Source organism: Astyanax mexicanus, chromosome 17, assembly GCF_023375975.1.
Source record: "Astyanax mexicanus isolate ESR-SI-001 chromosome 17, AstMex3_surface, whole genome shotgun sequence".
Classification (NCBI taxonomy): domain Eukaryota; kingdom Metazoa; phylum Chordata; class Actinopteri; order Characiformes; family Acestrorhamphidae; genus Astyanax; species Astyanax mexicanus.
The window spans coordinates 28,160,744-28,183,137 of NC_064424.1; the positions used below are offsets into that span (position 1 = coordinate 28,160,744).

General features: G+C 39.8%; 1 protein-coding gene across 1 annotated transcript in view; it reads left to right on the forward strand.

Moving 5' to 3' along the window:
* Positions 1–8,318: 8,318 nt before the first annotated feature.
* Positions 8,319–22,394, forward strand: part of LOC103041015 (pyroglutamylated RF-amide peptide receptor) — a 56,255-nt gene continuing 42,179 nt past the window's right edge. Inside the window, exons 1-2 of the mRNA XM_007240638.4 lie at positions 8,319–8,500; positions 21,443–21,921. Coding sequence (XP_007240700.4) covers positions 21,591–21,921 — 331 coding nt within the window. The 5' untranslated portion in view covers positions 8,319–8,500; positions 21,443–21,590. The remainder of the gene's footprint in view (positions 8,501–21,442; positions 21,922–22,394) is intronic.

Sequence of the window (22,394 nt, forward strand, 5' to 3'; positions counted from 1 at the left end):
ATTCAATGTAAAATAACTCAGTGCTAAAAATTCAAGTGCTTTTAAAATTCAAAATCTGGTGACACTGTTTTACTTCCATAACAGGCTGATAATACTTACCTCTGACAGGCCAAACGGTTAGCTGATGATTTTTGGGAAAATTTAAGTATTTTAAGTGTGCCTTAAAGTCTAAAAAATACGGTACATGAAGGGAAGACCGATTTAAGAACAACACCGGGTTTTTTCTTTATCTTCTGTTGTTTTGGGGTGACAGTGGCCTCTCTCAAACATTTGTAATTGGTTCTAAAGTCTAAACAGACTTTAGACCAGTTCAGTTGGTACATTTTATTTGGACTGAGACCACCTCTTTTGGTCACACCAGATTTTGTTCTGGACTGCATTTCACGGCACCTTTCACAACTGCCATTTCCAACGTAGGTGTAAAAACAGCGTCAGAATTGCAATGAGTAATGAACTCTTATATGAATCCCCTTTTTGGTGTTTTAAATTGGTGTCAGATAAAAGTCACGGATCCAGACTCTTGGAGAAAGCTTGAGTCAAGTGTGAAAGCAAGGCCAATCTGAGTCTCTGTTATGATCTGTACCATAAAGTAGCAAAAACCTGCTGCATCCCGTAATGATCAGCAGACTCTTAAGCGGTGGTGCACTGTTCTACTGTGCAGTGTCTCCTGACACAAGTACAAAATACAGAACACATTTCACCTCGGACTGCACTTAAGTATAATCTTCCTGCTTGATAGTCTATTCCTGTATCTCTGGTTGATGGGCTCTGTAAAATAAGGGCAGTCTTGCTTGCTGTGTGTATATGTGTGTGTTTGTATGTGAAAAATGAAATAGTTGTGTTCTTTCACAATCAGATAGTCTATATTTCTTGTGACTGTACATGCAGGGTGTTTTTGCAGGGTGGGTTGTCTGTTGTAGTGTTAGCAACAGGTTCACTGTGATCCTTCTGATCTATTTGACTGCAATTATTTATGTGCATGCCTCTGTTTTCCTCACAGATTAAAAAGATCACAGACCTCCTGGTTGCAGATTTACAGCACAACACAGTAAGGAATTTATCTTTTAATCACATTTATTTTAAACTGAGATTAAGAGGCGATGCCCTAGTGGGGGACTGTCCACAAGTCAACTGTGTGCTGTCAGAAAACATATTTTCCTTTATACACGTATTGCTTACTCAGTATAGCTGTAATGCTTTATTGTGTGCAATATTCAGTTTGGTATGTGTACCGTGATCTCTTGATGTCACGAATGAGGATGGAGGGATGGACGTAAGTGCACAATATATTTTATTTAAACAAACTAGATTATAAAAACAGAAAACAAAACACGGGTAACGCAATAACTCAAAAAAAAACAAGATAAGGATATAAATCTAACTAAGACAAAGACTAGAAAAACTGAGGAAACATGAAACTCTAAATATAACTCTAAACATAAAATAACCTGAGAACACAAAGATTACAACCTGAACAAACTTGGAACACTTACATACAGAGGACAAGGATACAAAGATACAACGGATAAAAAGATACTAAGGATACAAAGATACTAAGGATACAAAGATACTAAGGATACAAAGATACTAAGGATACAAAGATACTAAGGATACAAAGATACTAAGGATACAAAAGACTCAACACTGAACGCTCAAACAGAGGGGCTTAAATACATGAGGAGAGTGAGGAACACCTGGGCTTGGATAACGAGGGGGCAGGGTTACAAACAAGACACAGGTGAGAACACTAATGGTTAGGGCGGGACTAGGGCGGGGCTAGGGCGGAAACAGGTACAGAAACACAACACAAGCACATGGCAGGGAACACATGACAGGTAAACAGAGGGGCAGGAGCACAAGAGACCAAATGAGGGAGACAGACATGGGCTAAACTGTGACATTACCCCCCCTCAACGGCGCCACTACCAGAGGCGCCGAGAGAGAGGGAACAGAAAAACAAGACAAGGCTAGACAAGACCAGAGAAAGAACACAGGGGCAGGAACTGAGACAGGAGACTAGACAGGAGAAACATACTGGGACTGGAATGGAGACTGGGGAGGTGGAAAAAACAGAGACTGGACAGGGGACGAGAACTGAGACTGGACAGAGGGCTGTACATTGGGCAGGGATGCAGAAAGGGCAGGGGACATGAACAAAGACTGGACAGGGGACGGAGACTGGACGAAAGACTGGACAGGGGACGGAGACTGGACGAAAGACTGGACAGGGGACGGAGACTGGACGAAAGACTGGACAGGGGACGGAGACTGGACGAAAGACTGGACAGGGGACGGAGACTGGACGAAAGACTGGACAGGGGACGGAGACTGGACGAAAGACTGGACAGGGGACGGAGACTGGACAGGGGGCTGGACGTTAGACTGGGACAGAGACTGGACTGTGGAGGAGAACATAGACTGGGCTAGGGGCTTAGACTGGACAGAGGACTTGGGCTGGACAAACTGGGACTGGACAAGACAAGGCGATGGAACCGGGACAAATACACTAACTGGGACTGACACAAATACGGTGACAGGGATGGGAACAGAAAAACCACCGGGGACAGGAATGGGAACAAACACAGACACTGGGACCAGGACAGGGAGAGACATGGGAACAAACAAAACTTGGGGATGCCCAGGACTGGCTAAATTCTGTGGGGTAGTTAGAGGGGCCAGCCTGGGCACAGTTCTTGGGCAGAGGTCCGGGGGCCTTGGGGCGGGCCTAGGAGCCCGTGACCTGGGAGCAGGCCTGGGGATAGGCCTGGGGGCATACAAAGTTCTGGGAGTGGGCACAGGGTCAGAGGCGGCCGGAGCCGCGGGCACAGGGTCAGAGGCGGCCGGAGCCGCGGGCACAGGGTCAGAGGCGGCCGGAGCCGCGGGCACAGGGTCAGAGGCGGCCGGAGCCGCGGGCACAGGGTCAGAGGCGGCCGGAGCCGCGGGCACAGGGTCAGAGGCGGCCGGAGCCGCGGGCACAGGGTCAGAGGCGGCCGGAGCCGCGGGCACAGGGTCAGAGGCGGCCGGAGCCGCGGGCACAGGGTCTGGAGCAGTGGGTACCCCGTGGGCGGAAGGCACTGCTGGTGCTGGAGCTGAGGCTTGAGCAGCGGGAGCTGCTGGCGCTGGAGCTGAGGCTTGAGCAGCGGGAGCTGCTGGCGCTGGAGCTGAGGCTTGAGCAGCGGGAGCTGCTGGCGCTGGAGCTGAGGCTTGAGCAGCGGGAGCTGCTGGCGCTGGAGCTGAGGCTTGAGCAGCGGGAGCTGCTGGCGCTGGAGCTGAGGCTTGAGCAGCGGGAGCTGCTGGCGCTGGAGCTGAGGCTGGAGCAGCGGGAGCTGCTGGCGCTGGAGCTGAGGCTGGAGCAGCGGGAGCTGCTGGCGCTGGAGCTGAAGCAGCGGGAGCTGCTGGCGCTGGAGCTGGAGCAGCAGGTGCTGGCGCTGGAGCTGAGGCAGCAGGTGCTGGCGCTGGAGCTGAGGCAGCAGGTGCTGGAGCTGGAGCTGAGGCAGCAGGTGCTGGAGCTGGAGCTGAGGCAGCAGGTGCTGGAGCTGGAGCTGAGGCAGCAGGTGCTGGAGCTGGAGCTGAGGCAGCAGGTGCTGGAGCTGGAGCTGAGGCAGCAGGTGCTGGAGCTGGAGCTGAGGCAGCAGGTGCTGGAGCTGGAGCTGAGGCAGCAGGTGCTGGAGCTGGAGCTGAGGCAGCAGGTGCTGGAGCTGGAGCTGAGGCAGCAGGTGCTGGAGCTGGGGCAGCAGGTGCTGGAGCTGGAGCTGGGGCAGCAGGTGCTGGAGCTGGAGCTGGGGCAGCAGGTGCTGGAGCTGGAGCTGAGGCAGCAGGTGCTGGAGCTGAGGCTGAGGCAGCAGGTGCTGGAGCTGAGGCTGGAGCAGTGGAAGCTGCAGGTGCTTGAGCTGGAGCCGGCTGTAGAGCTCGGGCAGCGGGTGCTGCTGGAGCTGGCTGCAGAGCTGGGGCAGCGGCGGGTGCAGCTTGGGCAGGCTCGGAGGGTTCCAACCCAAGGAAAGGCGCTGGGAGCGGAATATCTCCTCGGATTTGCTCGGCGAGGAGCCGGAGAAATTCAAGGTCCGCCTTCCGAGTAGCATGCCACTGTGCTACGTCCATATTTAGGTTGAGTCTTATGTCACGAATGAGGATGGAGGGATGGACGTAAGTGCACAATATATTTTATTTAAACAAACTAGATTATAAAAACAGAAAACAAAACACGGGTAACGCAATAACTCAAAAAAAAAACAAGATAAGGATATAAATCTAACTAAGACAAAGACTAGAAAAACTGAGGAAACATGAAACTCTAAATATAACTCTAAACATAAAATAACCTGAGAACACAAAGATTACAACCTGAACAAACTTGGAACACTTACATACAGAGGACAAGGATACAAAGATACAACGGATAAAAAGATACTAAGGATACAAAGATACTAAGGATACAAAGATACTAAGGATACAAAGATACTAAGGATACAAAGATACTAAGGATACAAAGATACTAAGGATACAAAAGACTCAACACTGAACGCTCAAACAGAGGGGCTTAAATACATGAGGAGAGTGAGGAACACCTGGGCTTGGATAACGAGGGGGCAGGGTTACAAACAAGACACAGGTGAGAACACTAATGGTTAGGGCGGGACTAGGGCGGGGCTAGGGCGGAAACAGGTACAGAAACACAACACAAGCACATGGCAGGGAACACATGACAGGTAAACAGAGGGGCAGGAGCACAAGAGACCAAATGAGGGAGACAGACATGGGCTAAACTGTGACACTTGATCACCATTTGTGCAATATGTTTAACTTGCAATATATCTTTTATCTTTTCATTTACTATTTATTTGCTATTTATTCACTGTTATTCCTTGACCAATAATACTGGTCACAACCTACCATAATTATATCTCCTATTGTTTTTAATTAGTGCCAAATTAAACAACAAACACTACTGTGAAAAAAATGCAATGCAATGCAATCAAATAGATGCATTGCTTTTCCTCACTAACATGCAGTACACATGGCCAAAATGAAATGCAAAACCGCTATTGCATTACTTTTCCCTGCACTTGATCTCTTTATTGAAAAACAATACACAAAAATTGACATTTTCAAAATCAAATGCTGAATTTGTGTCAGAATTGCAAAATGCCATCAGCTCAACTGCATTTTATAAGCGAGCACTCATAGCTGTACTTTAAACCAGATAAAAAATAGGCCTTTTTGTGACAGTATATAAAAGGAAATAAACACTCTAGTTGTATTAATTAAGGCTGACACAGTTAAGGATGACTGCGTGCATTTCAGAGTTGAGTAGTTTTTAACACAGGCTCGGTTCTCAAGCTTGGTGCGTTTTCACACTGGTCTTTTTTCCGGACCTGTGTGTGCTTTCTCCAGGGCTTCGGCATGTTTGATCCAGTGTGAACGCTGCTTTGGGTCCATGTGCGAACAGTCCAAAGTACAAGTCTCCGGTTGGTAGTCTGGAGTTTGCTGGTGCCCAGGTTTCAGAAGTGGGTTTTGATTGGATGGTGATTACATTTCATTTTGATGTAAATCCCACGCTGCTCCTAGATGAAATGCAATCCTGTGCATTGTGATTTGCTTTTGAACATTCGCAGCACAGCACACAGTGGAATACAAGAAAGTTGAGCTAATTGGATTTTTTAGAGGTTTGTGTGCATTTCTTTACACAAATTTAGCGTTTGGTTTTGGAAATGTAAATTATCTAATAAAGAGATCAAGTGCAGTGAAATGTGATGTAATAGTGGTTTTGCATTTCATTTTGGCACAAATTCTGCATGTTAGTGAAGAAGAGCAATGCATTGTCTGGATTACATTGACATGTTTGCTTTTTTTAACTCCATAGCAGAGGCCCTATTTTACACTCCACGCACATTATGATGCTCATTGCTGTCTTACACCCCTCCAGCAGTCTGTTTTTTCCGCATTGCGCCCTGCATCATTATTTAAATAACAAAGATGCTTACAAAAATAGCTACAGTGATGGGCGTGGTGGCATGGGAGACAGGTATGTTCAGGTAAATTGCTGGAGTATTGCTATCTTGGCAGTGGAAAACACCAGTTCGCCATTGACCGATTTTAACCCTGACAACAGTGGATGGTCAGAAATTCAATGCTATCTTGGTTACGCAGATGTGCCGCACGCTCAATAAAGTCAGAGCAAACATGGCTCTTGATCAAAATGTCAGGTTTAACTTCATCAGTTAGCATTGAATGTCCTGTTTATGTTGGAGTTTGTCCCTGATTGGCTGCAGACTGTGGGTTAAAATGTCAGTTTATGGGACACTGTTTTGAAACGTTATACAGATAACGATCCTTTTAGATACTGTAAGCCTTATAGGCAAGTCAGTTTACTCAACGGCCACAAGCAGTTATTTTCAGCCATGTAGGACCAGCTTCTATTTAAATAGGGTCCAAAATAGGAGAAACTAAAGGTCAGATTACTATTTCAGACACTGATGAAATCTGCTTAAAACTTCATCAGTTGTAAAGAACAGTTTGTAGCGAGGTACTCAATAATTGATTTTTCGGCTTTCATTATGGCTACTGCACTTGCACAGAGCTACATAGGGGAGGCTTTTGTTGAACGGTGGGTTTTTATCTGTAAAAAGGTGCTACAAAATTTGCATCACAAGAAATTCTATTCATATTGCAGTCCCAGCCCCATATGTGCCCTGCTAAAAAAATCTAGCTCAAGACCAGATGGTCATTCAGAAAAACAAACCCTATGCTGGGAGGCTTGCTCATTGACTAGTTCTTGACCAGTATAGGGTATGTTTATACTGGATGTCCAGCTGGTCTTTTGTTTGATTTTTTTAGCAGGCTGATAACCTCATTAATATTGTCTCTACAACTAAAAGGCATGTTCCAATTGAATACTAATTACTAATACTAATACTAACTGGCTACTTAGACTTAAAACAAATGTATAGAAAGTATTTTATACTGTTAAACCTTGTTAATTATATTAGAGTAGAGGAAAGACATTGTAAATTATGTTATTGTTCTTGGTCTATTTTGGTTTAATGATTGTGCAGTGCATAGTCATATTGCTGTTTTATGTGTGTTTTTGGATGTAGGCTATATGCTAAATATTAAAATATTTGTTTAATTTAAATAAACCATGTTAGTCAAAGTCAAAGTGGTTTCAGGGTAACCTCCCTGAAATCAACTTTTGTGAGTCTTGGTCCTCACAAGGTTTCTTCCTCCTCCAGTTATATATTCTGTATTTTCTATGTTTAATGTTTTGCCTGATTCTTTGTCCTGTGATCATGTTTCTGTAAAGCTGCTTTGTGCCATCACCAGTTGTAAAAAGCACTATACAAATAAATTTGATTTGATTAAAAAAAAGGTCAGGTTTAAATCGGGCTCGGGCTTATAATGACAGTTTATGATGCAGGTTGGTCCGGGCTCGGGCCGGGGCAGACTGGATTTTTGGGCCTGATCTAAGCTCTAGTTGGTATATAACAAATACCCCTATTTTAGTAATGTTCTAATTCATATTAGGGCAAAAACTACTCAACTAAGTAAAGCAAAAATACTTTAAGAAATGATGATCAGTCAAACGCTTCACAAAGACCATCAATAATATTTAAAAACGATGAGTTTCTTTGATTTTATCAAATTGAAAAGCTCTGTAATATAATCAAGAGGAAGATGATCACAAGCCATCAAACAAAGCTGAAATGCTTGGATTTTTTCAGCAGGAGTGCAGGCATAAAGTTATCCAAAAGCAGTGTGTAAGACTGGTGGAGGAGACATGCCAAGATGCATGAAAACTGTGATGAAAAACCAGGGTTATTCAACCAAATATTGATTCTGAACTCTTAAAACTTTATGAATATGAATGTGTTTTCTTTGTTTTATCTGAGATCTTTTTTGTTATTTCAGCCATTTCTCATTTTCTGCAAATAATGCTCTAAATGAAAATATTTTTATTTGGAATTTCTGAGAAATGTTAGCTGTAGTTTATAGAATAAAACAACAATGTTTTACTCAAACATATACCTGTAAATAGCAAAAATAGAGAAACTGATTCAGAAACTGAAGTGGTCTCTTATTTTTTTTCCAGAGCTGTATATGTAGTGTTAGTGTGTAGTACACAATTGGGACACAGCCAGATGATTTAACCAGGGTGCCAAAAAATTGCATGCCACTATTCCTCATTACATGAGCTCAGGAATGAAGAGCTACTACTGAGAGTCAGTTCAATTAAGACATGACCCCGCCCACCAATTATCAGGTTGCTATGTTACGCTCTGGCTCCCCCTCCTCCCTGACTGAGTGAGTGTTGGCGCCAAAGCTCGGGCTGCTGTGTGGCGCGCGGCGCAGTGTCTCAGAGCTGAGGAGAAAGGAGAGAGCTCGAGCTCAGAGGAGGAGATTTTACCTGGAGTTCATTATAAACAGCAGACTCTGCTCGGAATTTTGCTTTTCTCCTCTCAGGACGCTGAAATCTGAGGTGTTTGTGCTGACTCACTCTTTCACAGTAAGTGCTTATTTTATATCACTTAACCTGAGGGTCTAAAAACAGCGTCTGAGAAAACACTCACTTACAGAAACTAACTTTCAGGTATTAGCATTAGTTAATTAGCCTAATTAAACAATGCCTCTGAGGCTTTTAGATACAGGCTGATAACTCGATGTCTTTTACACGGAATTTCAAAGCTGTGTCATCTCTTCAAATGGTACAGCAGGTTACAGGCAGCAGAACCTAAACACTGCACAATTTAAGGTGGAATAGAAAATTCCAACGATATTAATAAAGCTAAATAACTTAATCTGATGTCTGTGTGTTTGTTTGTGTATGTGTGTGTAGTGAATATCCTGAAATGGTAAAAAAAAAAAAAAACAATGAAAAAGAATAGATATAGGAAATAAAAAAATAAAAAAATACAAAATGTATATTGTAAAGAACTTGCAAAAAAGTATATTTAAAAAAAAAGTATACACCTCTGGAAAAAAGGGACCACTTAAATAATTTGTTTCTTTGATTTTACCAAAACCAAGAGAATCAAGAGGTTGGATGGATAGATGATCACAAGCCATCAAAATAAGCTGAACTGCTTGAGTTTTTGCACCAGGAGTGCAGGCATAAAGTTATCCAAAAGCAGTTTATAAGACTGGTGGAGGAGAACGTGCCAAGATGCATGAAAACTGTGATTAAAAACCAGGGTCATTCCACATAATATTGATTTATTAACTCTTAACTTTATGAAAATGAACTTTATTTGCATCATTTGAGGTCTAAAAGCTTAGTATTTTTTATTATTTCACTCATTTATCATTTTCTGCAAATAAGTGCTCTAAATGACAATATTTTTATTGGGAATTTGGGAGGAATGTTGTCTGTAGTTCAAAAATAAAATAAAACAACAATGTTCATTTTACTCAAACATATACCTATAAATAGCAAAATCAGAGAAACTGATTCAGAAACTGAAGTGGTCTCTTAATATTTTCCAGAGCTGTATACTGTTGCTGTAAACAGAAAGGGTGGATTGGTGATATATTTGTTTAGAAATAAACAGCACTAGAAAGTGTCAGTCACTTAAAAATGAATTAAATCATGATTACTTTTTAATTCTGGAATTTTCCAGTATTATTGTAAAGAGACAATAGATTGTTTTAAAGATTGGTCTGTGAGTTTACTGCACAACAAAGCACATAAACTGTAAAGACAAGAAGAAAAAGTTCCGCCTCTTTAAATAAACTCTGTCAGTAGTTTATCGGTTTGGGTCCGCATTGGACAACGCCTGGTTCCGGACCCGGAAAGCTGTCCGCCTATTAGTGACCCCTGGTATAAGTCTTTTCTTAAGATAAATTACAAATAAATCCAGAGATCCTTCTAAAGACTTTTGGAAACTGGAGAAAACTGCTACAGGAAGAGTCTGACTGACCCACATGGAAAAAACACCTTTAACTTATCTTAACACTGGACTTGAGTCTCAGTTTCAGCAGCAAAGAGAAGAATTAGAGGTCTGACCGATAAAGAAGTGCAGTAAAAAAGTAATGGCTAAGATGAGAAAATAAAAAAGCAGACTGTCTGGGCAACAGAGCACTGCTAATGGACTACAAAAAATATAAAAGTGTACTGGAGGCAGTGTATGGGAGTTAAAGCAGCAACTGGACAACAGAGTGACCTTTACAGGCATGCAGACTGACAGTAAGGTAGGCAAACTGTGCATTGGAACAAGCAGCCACACTCACAGGAAGTGGAAGTGATTAGGGGGATGGCAGAAATAGCCGTTAAATAATCGACTTATCAGAAAAATAATAATCAGATTAGTCATCTAGCAAAAAAAATTGTGCCTTATTTATCAGGGGCTGCTCTTGAGATTACATGACTCTCCTAACCATCAATGATTGTGGAAACTTCACACTAGACCTCAAGCAGCTTGAACTGTGTGTCTCTTCACTCTTCCTCCAGACTCTGCTCCCTTGACTTATAAATGACAAATAAAATGCTAAATCTACTGATGATCAGTGATTGTTATGAGAGACATGTCATCTGCTGGTGTTGATCCACTGTGTTTTAACAAGTCTGAAGTCAGTGCAGTGTTTTCCTGGAAAATCTTACAGCACTTCATGCTTCCCTCTGCTAACAACTTTTATAGAGGTGCGGATTTCATTTTTCAGCAGGACTTGGCACACTGCTCACACTGCCAAAAGTACTTATATTGGTCTTATATAATATTCTAATTTCCTGAGACTGACTTTTGGGTTTTCATTGGCGGTACACCATAATCATCAACAATAAAAAAGAAATAAACACTTACAATAGATCACTCTGTGTGTAATACATCTATATAATATGAGTTTCACGCTTTAAACTGAATTTCTGAAATTAAGTAACTTTTTTGAATTATATTTTTAATTTTTTGAGATGCACTAGTATATTGACAAGACTTTTCCCTGAACTCCTGAACTCCTACCCATTTTCTGCCTCAACTTTAACATTAACACTCCCAAAACGTACCTTTTTATCTCCAGCTCTGAAGGGAGTTGAATGTGTGACCTTTAGATTTAAAATCGATGGCGTTTCTGACGTCTTAAAACCTTCACTGACATCATTACTTTACTGCCAAGGCTCTTTATAGTCAAGGCTTAAACCCATTTCAAGGTAGAACTTCACCAAGTGTTCACACAGCAATACACAAACCATTCATTTATCAGATAAGCTTTCTAATAATAAATATGATGAAATACATGTTTACTACAGTAAACAACTCATTCATTCATCCTTCTGTCTTTTCTGCAGTTTCTTGGTCAGGGTCACAGGGGTTCTGGAGCTTTCCTGGAATTGTTGGACGCAAGTCAAAGTGGCAGTCCATCACATGGTTCCAGTAAACATCATCTAGATATTTTTTTAAGTGTGAGTGGTACACTATTTAAACTTCACTCTTGTAAGATGATAGCAATTTTTAAAAATGCTAGTTTGCTAGTTAGGGCTGCAACAATTAGCAGTTAGTTAATGTCAATTATATAAACAAAAGTTTATTTTAAATTTCATTGTAGACTAATCGTTAATGTGCTGGGCACAGAAACACAATGGGGGAGGGTTAAGGGCTTCTTATGCACACAGTTCACACTCAGCTGGGACTCATGACATATGAAGTAGGGCTGGGAGGTATATAAAGCTATATTGATATACTAGTACATCCTAAAAAATGTGAATATCATTGAAAAAAGTTACTTTATTTCAGCAATTAAACTCAAAATGTGAAACTCATATACTATATAGTGTATATATATATATATATATATATATATATTAGAGACCGACCGATATGGGTTTTTCTAAGGCCGATGCCGATACCGATCATTAGTGGTCAGAGTCAGCCGATGGCCGATGTGACCTGCCGATTTTTAGGGCCGATATGCTATCGTATTATATTTATTTGGCATGCTTAAAATCATACTAGTAAGAGGAGGCACAACAGTTGTAAACTTCACACAATTTATTGAAAATAAGGTTAGCATTTTATAGTGACTTTAATGTTACTATATCACTATATGTTAATAAAAAAATATTAATTTTATTTAGATTGTATTATCCATAACATTTTATTTTATTCATTATATAACATATGTTCTATATACACTATATATTCATGTTTATAGTAGAAATATTATGTTGGCTATTATATAAAATTTACTGTAGGGGCCTACTAATTAACAAATGTATGACTTGTTGCAGTCTGTTAGTCTATTAATTATTCATTTTAATATGTTTAACAGAGTGCAAGAAGACTTCCATAATGTGACAACTTTAGATAGTTACTCCAAAACGGCAAAGCTAATTTCTTCTTCAACTCCATGCAGTTGAAAACGAATGGACATGGGAGGACAATGTTATAAAATGTTCACATTAGGGCTGCAGCTATTATTTTACAAAAATGGGTGACGTTTAAATTAAGAATAAAATTATAAATAATGCAAAAACAGACAGGTGCTGTAATTTAAATATAGCTTTATCTGTTTTTTTTTCTTCTTCAAATGAGCTCCTTAGCCAGAGAAACGCGTCTCATCAGCTGTACTGGAGGTTCGGTGCGTGAGCGGAAAATGAGTTGAGAAAGCTGAAGAGCGCGGACTTTATAGGTTCAGGATAAAATGAGCTTTTATCAGAAAAGTCTGAGCGCAAACCGCTTTAAACGGGTGAGTTTTACAGCAGAACAGCAGGAGGCGGCATGATTTAATGTCTGTTTGTAGTGAAGGAAAAAGAGATGTTTTATTTTAACTCCATTATTTTAGAAACTATTTGTTTTATTAATTCGTTTACAATAAAGCTTATTTATATACAGTGTTGGGAGTAACGGCGTTAAAACTAACGGCGTTACTAACGCCGTTACTTTTTTTCAGTAACGAGTAATCTAACTAATTACTATGACTGTAACTATAACGCCGTTACTATTTCCGACACCCCGTTACTGCACGTTACTTTAGCAGCTCTATGAACTTTTTTTTTTTATTTCGCTTTGCCCTGGTTAACCCCTCCTCTGTCCGGTGAACTTGAGCTTCTGGCCGCTGTGCCTGTGGTTTGGCGTGGTGAAGTGAGGCACAATTGTGACGATTTGCGTGCTCTAATCAATTCAGTGATTGCCGTGGACAACCCAAGTTCCGAATTAAGGACGTTAAGCTCTTTTTAGCTGCTCCGGTTTTTGTGCTGCTTTCTATTTTAGAGCTTAGATTCTCTGCCCGAATCCCACCTGACCTGAGGACCGACCCGAAATCAGGCTCCTATTTTTATTTTATATAAAGCTCTGGTGTGATAATTACAACGTTGCTAAGTAACCAATTATTATTGTTCACTAAAGCGAACGAAATAGCGAAAATTGAAAGTGAAAAACATTTGTGTTAACTGAATCTAATAAAAACGGTAATTAAAAGGAAAAACATAACTATCTCGAACTGTATTTTGTGTTTATAAAACTAACTAAAACGAACTGAAATTACTGATAGAATACCCTCATTTTTGTGTTTAATTTATTTATAAGCGCTGTTGTACAGCGGAGTTGTACAGCGGGAGTTGTTGTGCCGAGCGCGCGGCACTCGTGGTCCGTTAGTCCGTTAGACGCGTTTTTCCGCTTTTTTCAGTATTACAAGTTTTAGTAATTTTCTTTGGTTGTGTGGAGAATTTCGTTTTATTTTTTTGAAATTCGTTAGATTATATTTTTGTCAACATTTTGGGTTTATTTTCGTTTGTTATTTTTTGTTATTTTTCTGAAATTTTCGTTTCTGAAGAAGAGACGTCAGTTATTTTATACTAGAGCTTATAGATAGGGCTTGCCTTGCATAGTCAGGGCGCATTCCAAATGCACTCCTGCCATCAACGCTAAGCATAGTTTCGTTTGGAGAGAAATGCTACAACATGCAGTTGAAATTCTATTCTTTTTCAGTAAATGAAGCAACATCACAGATTACTAATCATGAGAGAAAATATAGACTTTGGGACACTGGATTGTAAAAATGGATGCCTTACCCGTTGAAAGTCTTGCTCACTCTTGAAACCTTGCTCTGCGTTCCAAGTAGCTGCCCGCAGATGTGCCGGATTAAAATCGGCGCGGCCAAATAAGAAAATCGGCCGATGCCGATTGATAAAAAAATAACAAAAATCGGCCGATTAAATCGGCTGGCCGATCGATCGGTCGGCCTCTAATATATATATATATATATATATATATATATTAAACACAGAGTGACCTATTGTAAAAGTTTATTTCTTTTACTGTTGATTAAGGCTTACATGCAATGAAAACAAGTCAGTGTCTAATAAAATTAGCATATTATATAAGACCAATTAGTACTTTTGGCAGGGTGGACAGTGAGCCAAGTCGTGCTGGAAAATGAAATCCACATCTCCATAAAAGTTGTCAGCAGAGGAAAGCATTAAGTGCTGTAAGATTTTCTAGGGAAAACACGGCACTGACTTTAGACTTGATAAAACACAGTGGATCAACACCAGTAGGTGATGTCTCTCCGAACAATCACTGATCATCAGTACATTTTACATTTTATTTGTAAATCAAGGGATCAGAGTCTGAAGGAAGAGTGGACAGACACACATTTCAAGCTGCTTGAAGGCTAGTGAAACGTTTACACAATCAGTGATTGTTTTGAGAGCGATAATTCTATAAACTACGGACAACATTTCTCCCAAATTCCAAATATAAATATTGTCATTTAGAGCATTTATGTACAGAAAAAAGCGAAGATGCAGTACTTTCTGACATCAAATAATGCAAAGAAAACAATATTTGGTGCATTAATCACAGCTTTCATGCGTCTTGGCATGCTCTCCACCAGTCTTTCACACTGCTTTTGGGTGACCTTATGTCACGCCTCCCACAAAAATTCTGTTTAATGGCTTGTGACATCCATCTTTGTCTTGAATTACATTTCAATGGTTTTCAATAGGGTTCAGGTTTTGAGGTTGAAAGTTAACTTTTTTTGAATGTCAGTCAGCAGCCGCAGGATGACATCAAGTGATCTACAAAAATAAAAACAAATGGCAGCTGGGGTGAAGTGCACGAAAAGAACAGTTCAAAACAGGATTCTAGAGAGAGGGCTCAGGTCATGTAAAGCTAGAAAAAAGCCATTCAACCAACAATTAGAAGCAAAGAAGAGCTTGGCTGATGTTTGCAAAAGACCATAAGGACTGGAACATACAGGACTGGAGAAAGCTCACCTTTTCTGCTTTGCACAACATCTGGTCGTCTAGATGGCGACCTGGAGAGGCGTACAAACCTCTTGCACCCACTGTGGAATTTGGTGGAAGATCGTGATGATATGGTGATGCTTCAGCAAGGCTGGAATCGGACAGATTTGTCTTTTGTGAAGGACTCATGAATTAAGCCTCATACAAGATTATCCTGGAAGAAAACTAATAGTTCTGTTCTGCTCTGACTGTTTCTTCACTCAAAGTTTTTTTCCCAGCAGGACAATGCTCAATTCCAATTCCACAGCTAGGTCAATCAAAATGTGAATGAAGGACCACCAGATCAAGACCCTGTGAAGGCCAGCACAATCTCCAGCCCTGAACCCCACTGAAAACCACTGGTATATAATCAAGAAAAAGAAAACACTATTGTTTTTGTTTCTAAAGGAATATGAACTTGAGGTCTGAATACACTGCATATAATTGTAAATAATAATAAATATTGTACAACCCTACATGGCATGGTGGCTTTGTGGGTAGCATGTACGCCTCCCAGCACTGGGGACTTGGGTTTAAGTCCCTATCTCGGTGTAGTTTTTAAAATCTTCCCTGTGTTTGCATGAGTTTCCTTCCAAAGTCCAAAAACATGGAGATCAGGTAAATTGGATACTCTAAAAATCCCCAGAAAAAATTGTAATACACTAAATTGATCTGGTGTGTATGTGTGGTATGTAAGTTTGTGTGTGTGTGCATAAGTGTATGTTTGACTGTGTTCCCAGATATGGATAGGGTAAAATGGTGTAGTGCCTGATGCATTCCTTGAGATCATTTCCGTTTGAGAGTATGCTGTGCACTATTGACTGCTGCTTTTGAGTATAAATGGTTGTGTGTGAAAATGTGATTAAGTGTGGGTTTCTAGAAAGGCGCTATATAAGTGTAACTTCGTTCATTCATTCATTCATAATATTAAAAAATGGTGTATAATATTTCCACAAATCTTTTGTGTATATATAATATGTTTATTTGTTACAGATATAAGATCATTCAAAGTCCAATGTTGCCATTAAATTATTGTCCATAAAGATTGTATGCAAATGTCCTGCCACAGCTGTGTTTATCTGGGTTACAAAAGCCAAAAACTTAAACAGAAACTTGAACTTCCATAGGAAGCTCCAGAGAGTCCAGACCCCTGTTCATATAACACACAACATGATGAATGTACCAAATCAGCCCTGTAGTACCTCAGGCAACATAATGAGCTCAAAGGGACCAGTGGAATACCGCCTTAAGCTTTTCCTGATTTTCTGCGTGTGCTACAGGTGTCTCATGGCCTTTAGCAAGCCCCATAGCTATCACACAGACAGTGCTGCCCCGTTAAAGCAAGAGCCGTTTACAAAGAGCCGCCTCCAACTTCTCACTGTTGTAGGTCTGCTCTCAGAGGTGAGATCACCCCCCTATGCCTCAGCTTCCAGGCACCACTCTAAAAGACGCTTTCAGCTCAGGCTTATCAGAGCTCCGGCTGTGCAAATATATGCAAAATTGAACTACAAATGCTTGCTAAGCTGGCACCTGTAAATGAGGTTCGGACCCAGCTGCCTTTGAGGCTTTTCTAACAAGCTGTCGAGTGAAATTCTTAAAGCCTGCCTTGCTAATTTGCATCCGATTTGAACCTGTGTCTCTGTTGTGGCAGTAAGGTTGCATATTTGCAAAAACCTGCCAATACGATAGATATCACGATAGGGCTGCATGATATTGGAAAAAATTGACATTGCATTGTTTTTTTTTTTCGATGATATATATCGCAATATTAAACTGATCACTCAAAACAACCAGGCATTTAAATGACCTTTTACAATGTAAATGAGAGGGTTTTTTATGGCATTAAAGAGTGATTTCAGATGTAACTGGAAATATCTGTGCAAAATTGTTCCGGACTGAGGTGCACAGCTTTCGACAGGCTGTGAGCCGCTGCGTTAACAAGCACATGCCCAGCTATGTGGAGGTCACGGGTTTACCTCGTGTTTTAGAAAAAAATTGTCAATGAAAATTTTAGTTCTTAGATGCATTTAAATTTGTATGTGGACACTTAATAATGAATGACCAGTTGGTTTAATATTTAAATTCACAACATAAATTTCCACATGGCAAACACAAATAGAAATAAATAAAACTCAAAATAGACATAAATACCACAAGTAATCATTTAATAATTAATAATTTAATAAATTGTGTTCATTTCAACTTAGGATTTCTTGTAAGTATTAAATATAAGGCATTAATCAATAATAAAAGCATAAACATGGATTGGATAAGCTCGCTGCATTCTTTTCCCACCAAGTCAGTGGATTCTCCTTCATGGACAGGGGATATTTAGACCTGTGAAATAATTGTGACAACTAACGTATTAAAAATTTTTTTGTTGTTTTTTATTTATGTTTTACACGACACAGATCTAATTAATTGACATAACTAAGACTAAATGACAATGCAGTATGTTCATGGCCGTCCATTCCGTCCTGAGTTACTTTTGCTCAGCCTAACTTTAACGTGTATTTATTTATAAACTCCACAGCGCAGAGTTTACTGATTTTACATAAAGCCTCTATTAGGTCTAGAACTTGTCTTGTTGTATTAAACTAACCACACTCATTAGACAGTATTTCTAATAATCAGTGCTGTCGTTCTGTTATTAAGCTACATGGTGGTAAACTTATTGATTTGTTATAAGTTAAATTTACATGCTCACTGCTTCAAAAACCTCTGACTTCTCTACCTGCTTCCTGTGCGTGGGTGACGTAACTCTAAGCGCGCTGTTTCACATTAAAAGTCCGCGCTAAATTCCCTGCTCTGCGTTTTAAAATTAATTTAACGATTCCTCGAGGCACAGAAAATTAATCGATCAATTTTTTTAATCGAGTTTCTCGATTTACTCAAGTAATCGTTTCACCCCTACAGGTATGCAATCCATGTTCTAAAGTACACATATCATTTGATCTCACACTATTATTCCAAATTCCAAATTTTACCAAATTGAAAACCTCTGGAATAAAATCAAGAGGATGATGGATGATCACAAGCCATCAAACCAAACTGAACTGCTTGAATTTTTGCACATGGAGTGCAGGCATAAAGTTATCCAAAAGCAGTGTGTAAGACTGGTGGAGGAGAATATGCCAAGATGCATGAAAACTGTAATTAAAAACCAGAGTTATTCCACTAAATATTGATTTCTGAACTCTTAAAACTGTATTAATATGAACTTGTTTTCTTTGCATTATTTGAGGTCTGAAAACTCTGCAGTTATTTGTGTTATTTCAACTGTTTCTCATTTTCTGCAAATAAATACTCTAAATGACAATATTTTTTATTTGGAATTCGGGAGAAATGTTGTCTGTAGTTTATAGAATAAAACAACAATGTTCATTTTAATTAAACATATACCTATAAATAGCAAAATCAGAAAAACTGATTGTTTTGAAGTGATCTACACTTTTTTTCAGAGCTGTATATCTTGATATTTCTGCACCCAGCCCATCCTTACATAAAATAATGAAAATCTAACCTTACAGTAAATAAACAGAAGTGCTTTACTACCCAAATAAACAGTTTTCAGGAGAGAAATTTATGCAGATTAACATCCAGCGCTTTTTTGACTTTAAAATATATATTTTTTAAGACTTACAGTATTGTTGACTAAGGTGCTTCCACATTAGAAGGGAAACATGGTGACAGCCTTTTACTTCAATTAAGGCACCCTACTAGTGTCGCTTAATGCGCCGTACAATCTGTTGCACTTTATAGTCCGAAAAATATGATGGTAGGTGTTGTGTTGAGACTCAAAGAGGACCTTTGTTGACATAGAAGTGCCTGTGTCTGGGAAACAGTTTCATGAGCACAAACAGCACTGGAAATTAAATTAGTTTTATTTAAGTCACCCTTTAAAGCTTTTAAGTGAGTACAACCTTTTTCAGAAGGAAAAACAGATGCAATAATTACCAAAGTGGAACCTTCACACAGAGTTGGACACATTTTGTGCCTTATGTGTTCTGTAATTTGGGCTAGAATCTCTGCAGCTCTCATTAATTTACACTTTTTTTGTCCTCTTGCTGTGTCCTTTTGCTTTTCTTTAATTTCCCTCCTCCACTTGAGTGCTCATTAATGAGGGAATATTTAATTTGTGGAACTTTGCAAACATGAACAGTCTAAAGTGCTCTTTGACAATAAAATGGCTTCAAAAGTCTCACTGTCCCTTCCCAGCCTTTCAACCTTTCTGAACATTATCTGCTTTTCTGAAGACTTTTGTTTTTCTGCTCGGTTGTTTGGTCCGCCGCCATGACAACTGGTTGGTTTGTCTGATTTTAACTCGGCTCAGAAAATAAATCTGGCTGTTGCACTCTCTGGCCTTCCTTTTGCCTCCACAAACATTATGGACTTAATTTCCTACAATCTGCCTTGTTCACTTTGTTGCGAAGTATTGCCAAGTCAAAAATGGCTTTCTGTCTGACAACAATCTTGAAAGGTTCTTATTCCTTACATTTTAATGGAGCTGTAGCACATCCACACTTCATTTTTCTCCAAACTGTTGACACAGACTCATTGTGCTAAAAACTCTCTCTCTCTCTCTCTCTCTCTCTCTTTCTTTCTTTCTCTCACTCTCTCATCCATGCGCAAACATGTAAGGCTACATTTACAATAAAAGCCACATTCCTCAAATCCAATTTTTTTCCTTTTTTCTTGATGGTTCACATTCACAAATGTAAGTGACCTGTATCTGTGAGTAATGTGAATGAATATGTTCCTGAAACGCCCCACATGCGCACACTGATATATGATATGTATAAACATCGACTTCTTTACCAACAACAAAAAAACACCATATTTGAGAGAGAACTCGTAGCTTTATAAAGGGAAATAAATGCGTTAATTGCTTTTGCTGTTTTTGCAGCTATAGCTGCACAGCTACACCAAGAGATTTGTGGGTACGAGAGAGAAGCACGTAGCGCATGCGGGAAAGCAAAAAAGATGCATGAATTCTGATTTGACTGTTTAGATTCATGTAGCATGTCCATGAATCAGACACATATTCGATTTAGGACCACATATGAAAGTGACTCAAATCTGATTTGAAAAAAAAAAATGGATGTGGCTCGTTCACACACCCATGAAAAAATCAGATCTGAGTTACTTTAGCCTGTTAATGTGAACATAAGCTGATGGCACATTTCCAGGTTGTTGAAGGTTGAATGTGCAGCTACACTATATCATTTATTTTCTGTATTAAAGCTCTCAGAAAAACTCAGTAACTCAACAAATTAAGATGTTCAAATTTAAACATCAAAACTACTCTGAGATATTATAATATGGTAAAAAAGGATAAAAAGGATCTAGGCTACCTGGCCTAAACCACACTACACTATTATTACTGTCTTCTTCTCAAAAATACAGAGAAATTTTAGCATTAAAAAAATCATGATTTTATTATGATTAATCACTGAGTATTGTGGTGAATACAATTATTTTTTCAGTGATGGACACTAGGGCTGCAACTAATGATTATTTTAGTAGTCGACTAATCTGATGATAATTTTCAAAGATTATTTCTGCCGTGTCCTCCATCCCTAATAACAACAGAAAAACAGCTAAACATAAGAATTAAAAGGCATTTAAATGTCCAGATGTTGTATAAATATGGGGAGTACTGATATTTAGTGAGTAATTATGTAATCTGTTGTGTTGGGTCACTTGGAGACACAGACCAAGTTGAGTGTAAACTGTGTGAGTGAGCCTGTTACACCTCTCCTATTGTTTTTCTGTCCCCAGCACTTTGTGTAATGCAGTACTGTTACAAATGAACTATTAGTCAACAAATAAATTTGTAGTTGACAAATTGACAGCCCTAATTGACACCACTAATATTAATATAGTTTCTTATAGGTTCTTGGTTGCAGGCGTTGAGTTCAGGGGGTACTTGCACTCGTACAGTTCTTTCAAGGTTGGCAGGTCTGCATTTACTTGGAATTTATTTGATTGCAGACAGAATGAACCCAAGATATTTCATGTTTTGTCTGCTCAGCTATAATTCATTTATTATTATACATCCATTTCTGCATTTCAGTTCTTTGAGCGATTTGAAAAGAGCGGTTAGCTTTTGCCTTGAAAACCTTCAGTAGAAAAATCAGAGCTTTGTTTGTATCTGTGCTTTTGTTTTATCTTTTTACACGTGTCCGTAACCTTGCCTCTAACTGACCCCTAATTATTGCTCTGATTTGCTAGTGTTTTCCAGGAAAGTGTTGCCAGGATGAGTCGTGAGATGCGACCTCCACCTGAGTGTGGACTGAATAAAGGCCACCTTTACATCTTTTCTGAACAAAAGCCCACAAAGGAGTTCTGAACCGAAGAGGTGGTGTCCCTGTCTGCCAACATGAATCTTACCTCTCAGCTTCTGGACCTGATGCTGGAGGCGTCCAACCTCTCCCGGTGGCAGTTCATCCAGGAGTACTCCATCCCTCCTCTGGTGGCGGTGCCGAGGCTCCCCGGGGCCTTGCTGCCTGTGTTTGGTCTGCTGTATGTGCTGATCTTCTGTCTTGCTGTGGTGGGAAACGGGGCTGTGCTGGTTCTTCTGTGCCGTAAGAAGGCTCTGCAGTCGCCCAGCACGTTCTTCATCTGCTCCCTGGCACTCAGTGACCTGCTCATCGCCATTGTGTGTGTGCCCGCCTCTCTTCTGCAGCACTTCTTCAAAAACTGGCTGGCAGGTATGTTGAGAAGCTGTCATAGGAGTTAAAAACAGAAAACTATAATACTGTCCACATGCTCTCTGTTTACTTTATAGTGGTGTACACTTTGAACAGATACAGTGGCTTACAAAAATGTTCATATTCTTGAACTGTTTTTATATTTTGTCACCTTACAACCACAAACTTAAATGTATTTTAGTGAGATGTTGAATAATAGAACAACATATAGTAATTGTAAAGTGAAATGAAAATGATACATGGTTTACATCCCTTAATTAAATGCAACTTGAGTTTGTTTGTTTCTCCACAAGAAGGTGGAAGTAGGAATATTCCATACTGGTGCATCTCAAAAATTAGAATATCATTGAAAATAGGCCTGGACAATATTTCGATATCGGTATTTATCGCGATAAGAAATGTTTCAATAACGGTGATATCATTTTTGTGGCATATCGATATGTATTATTCACAGACAGGCGTTTTTTAGCGGC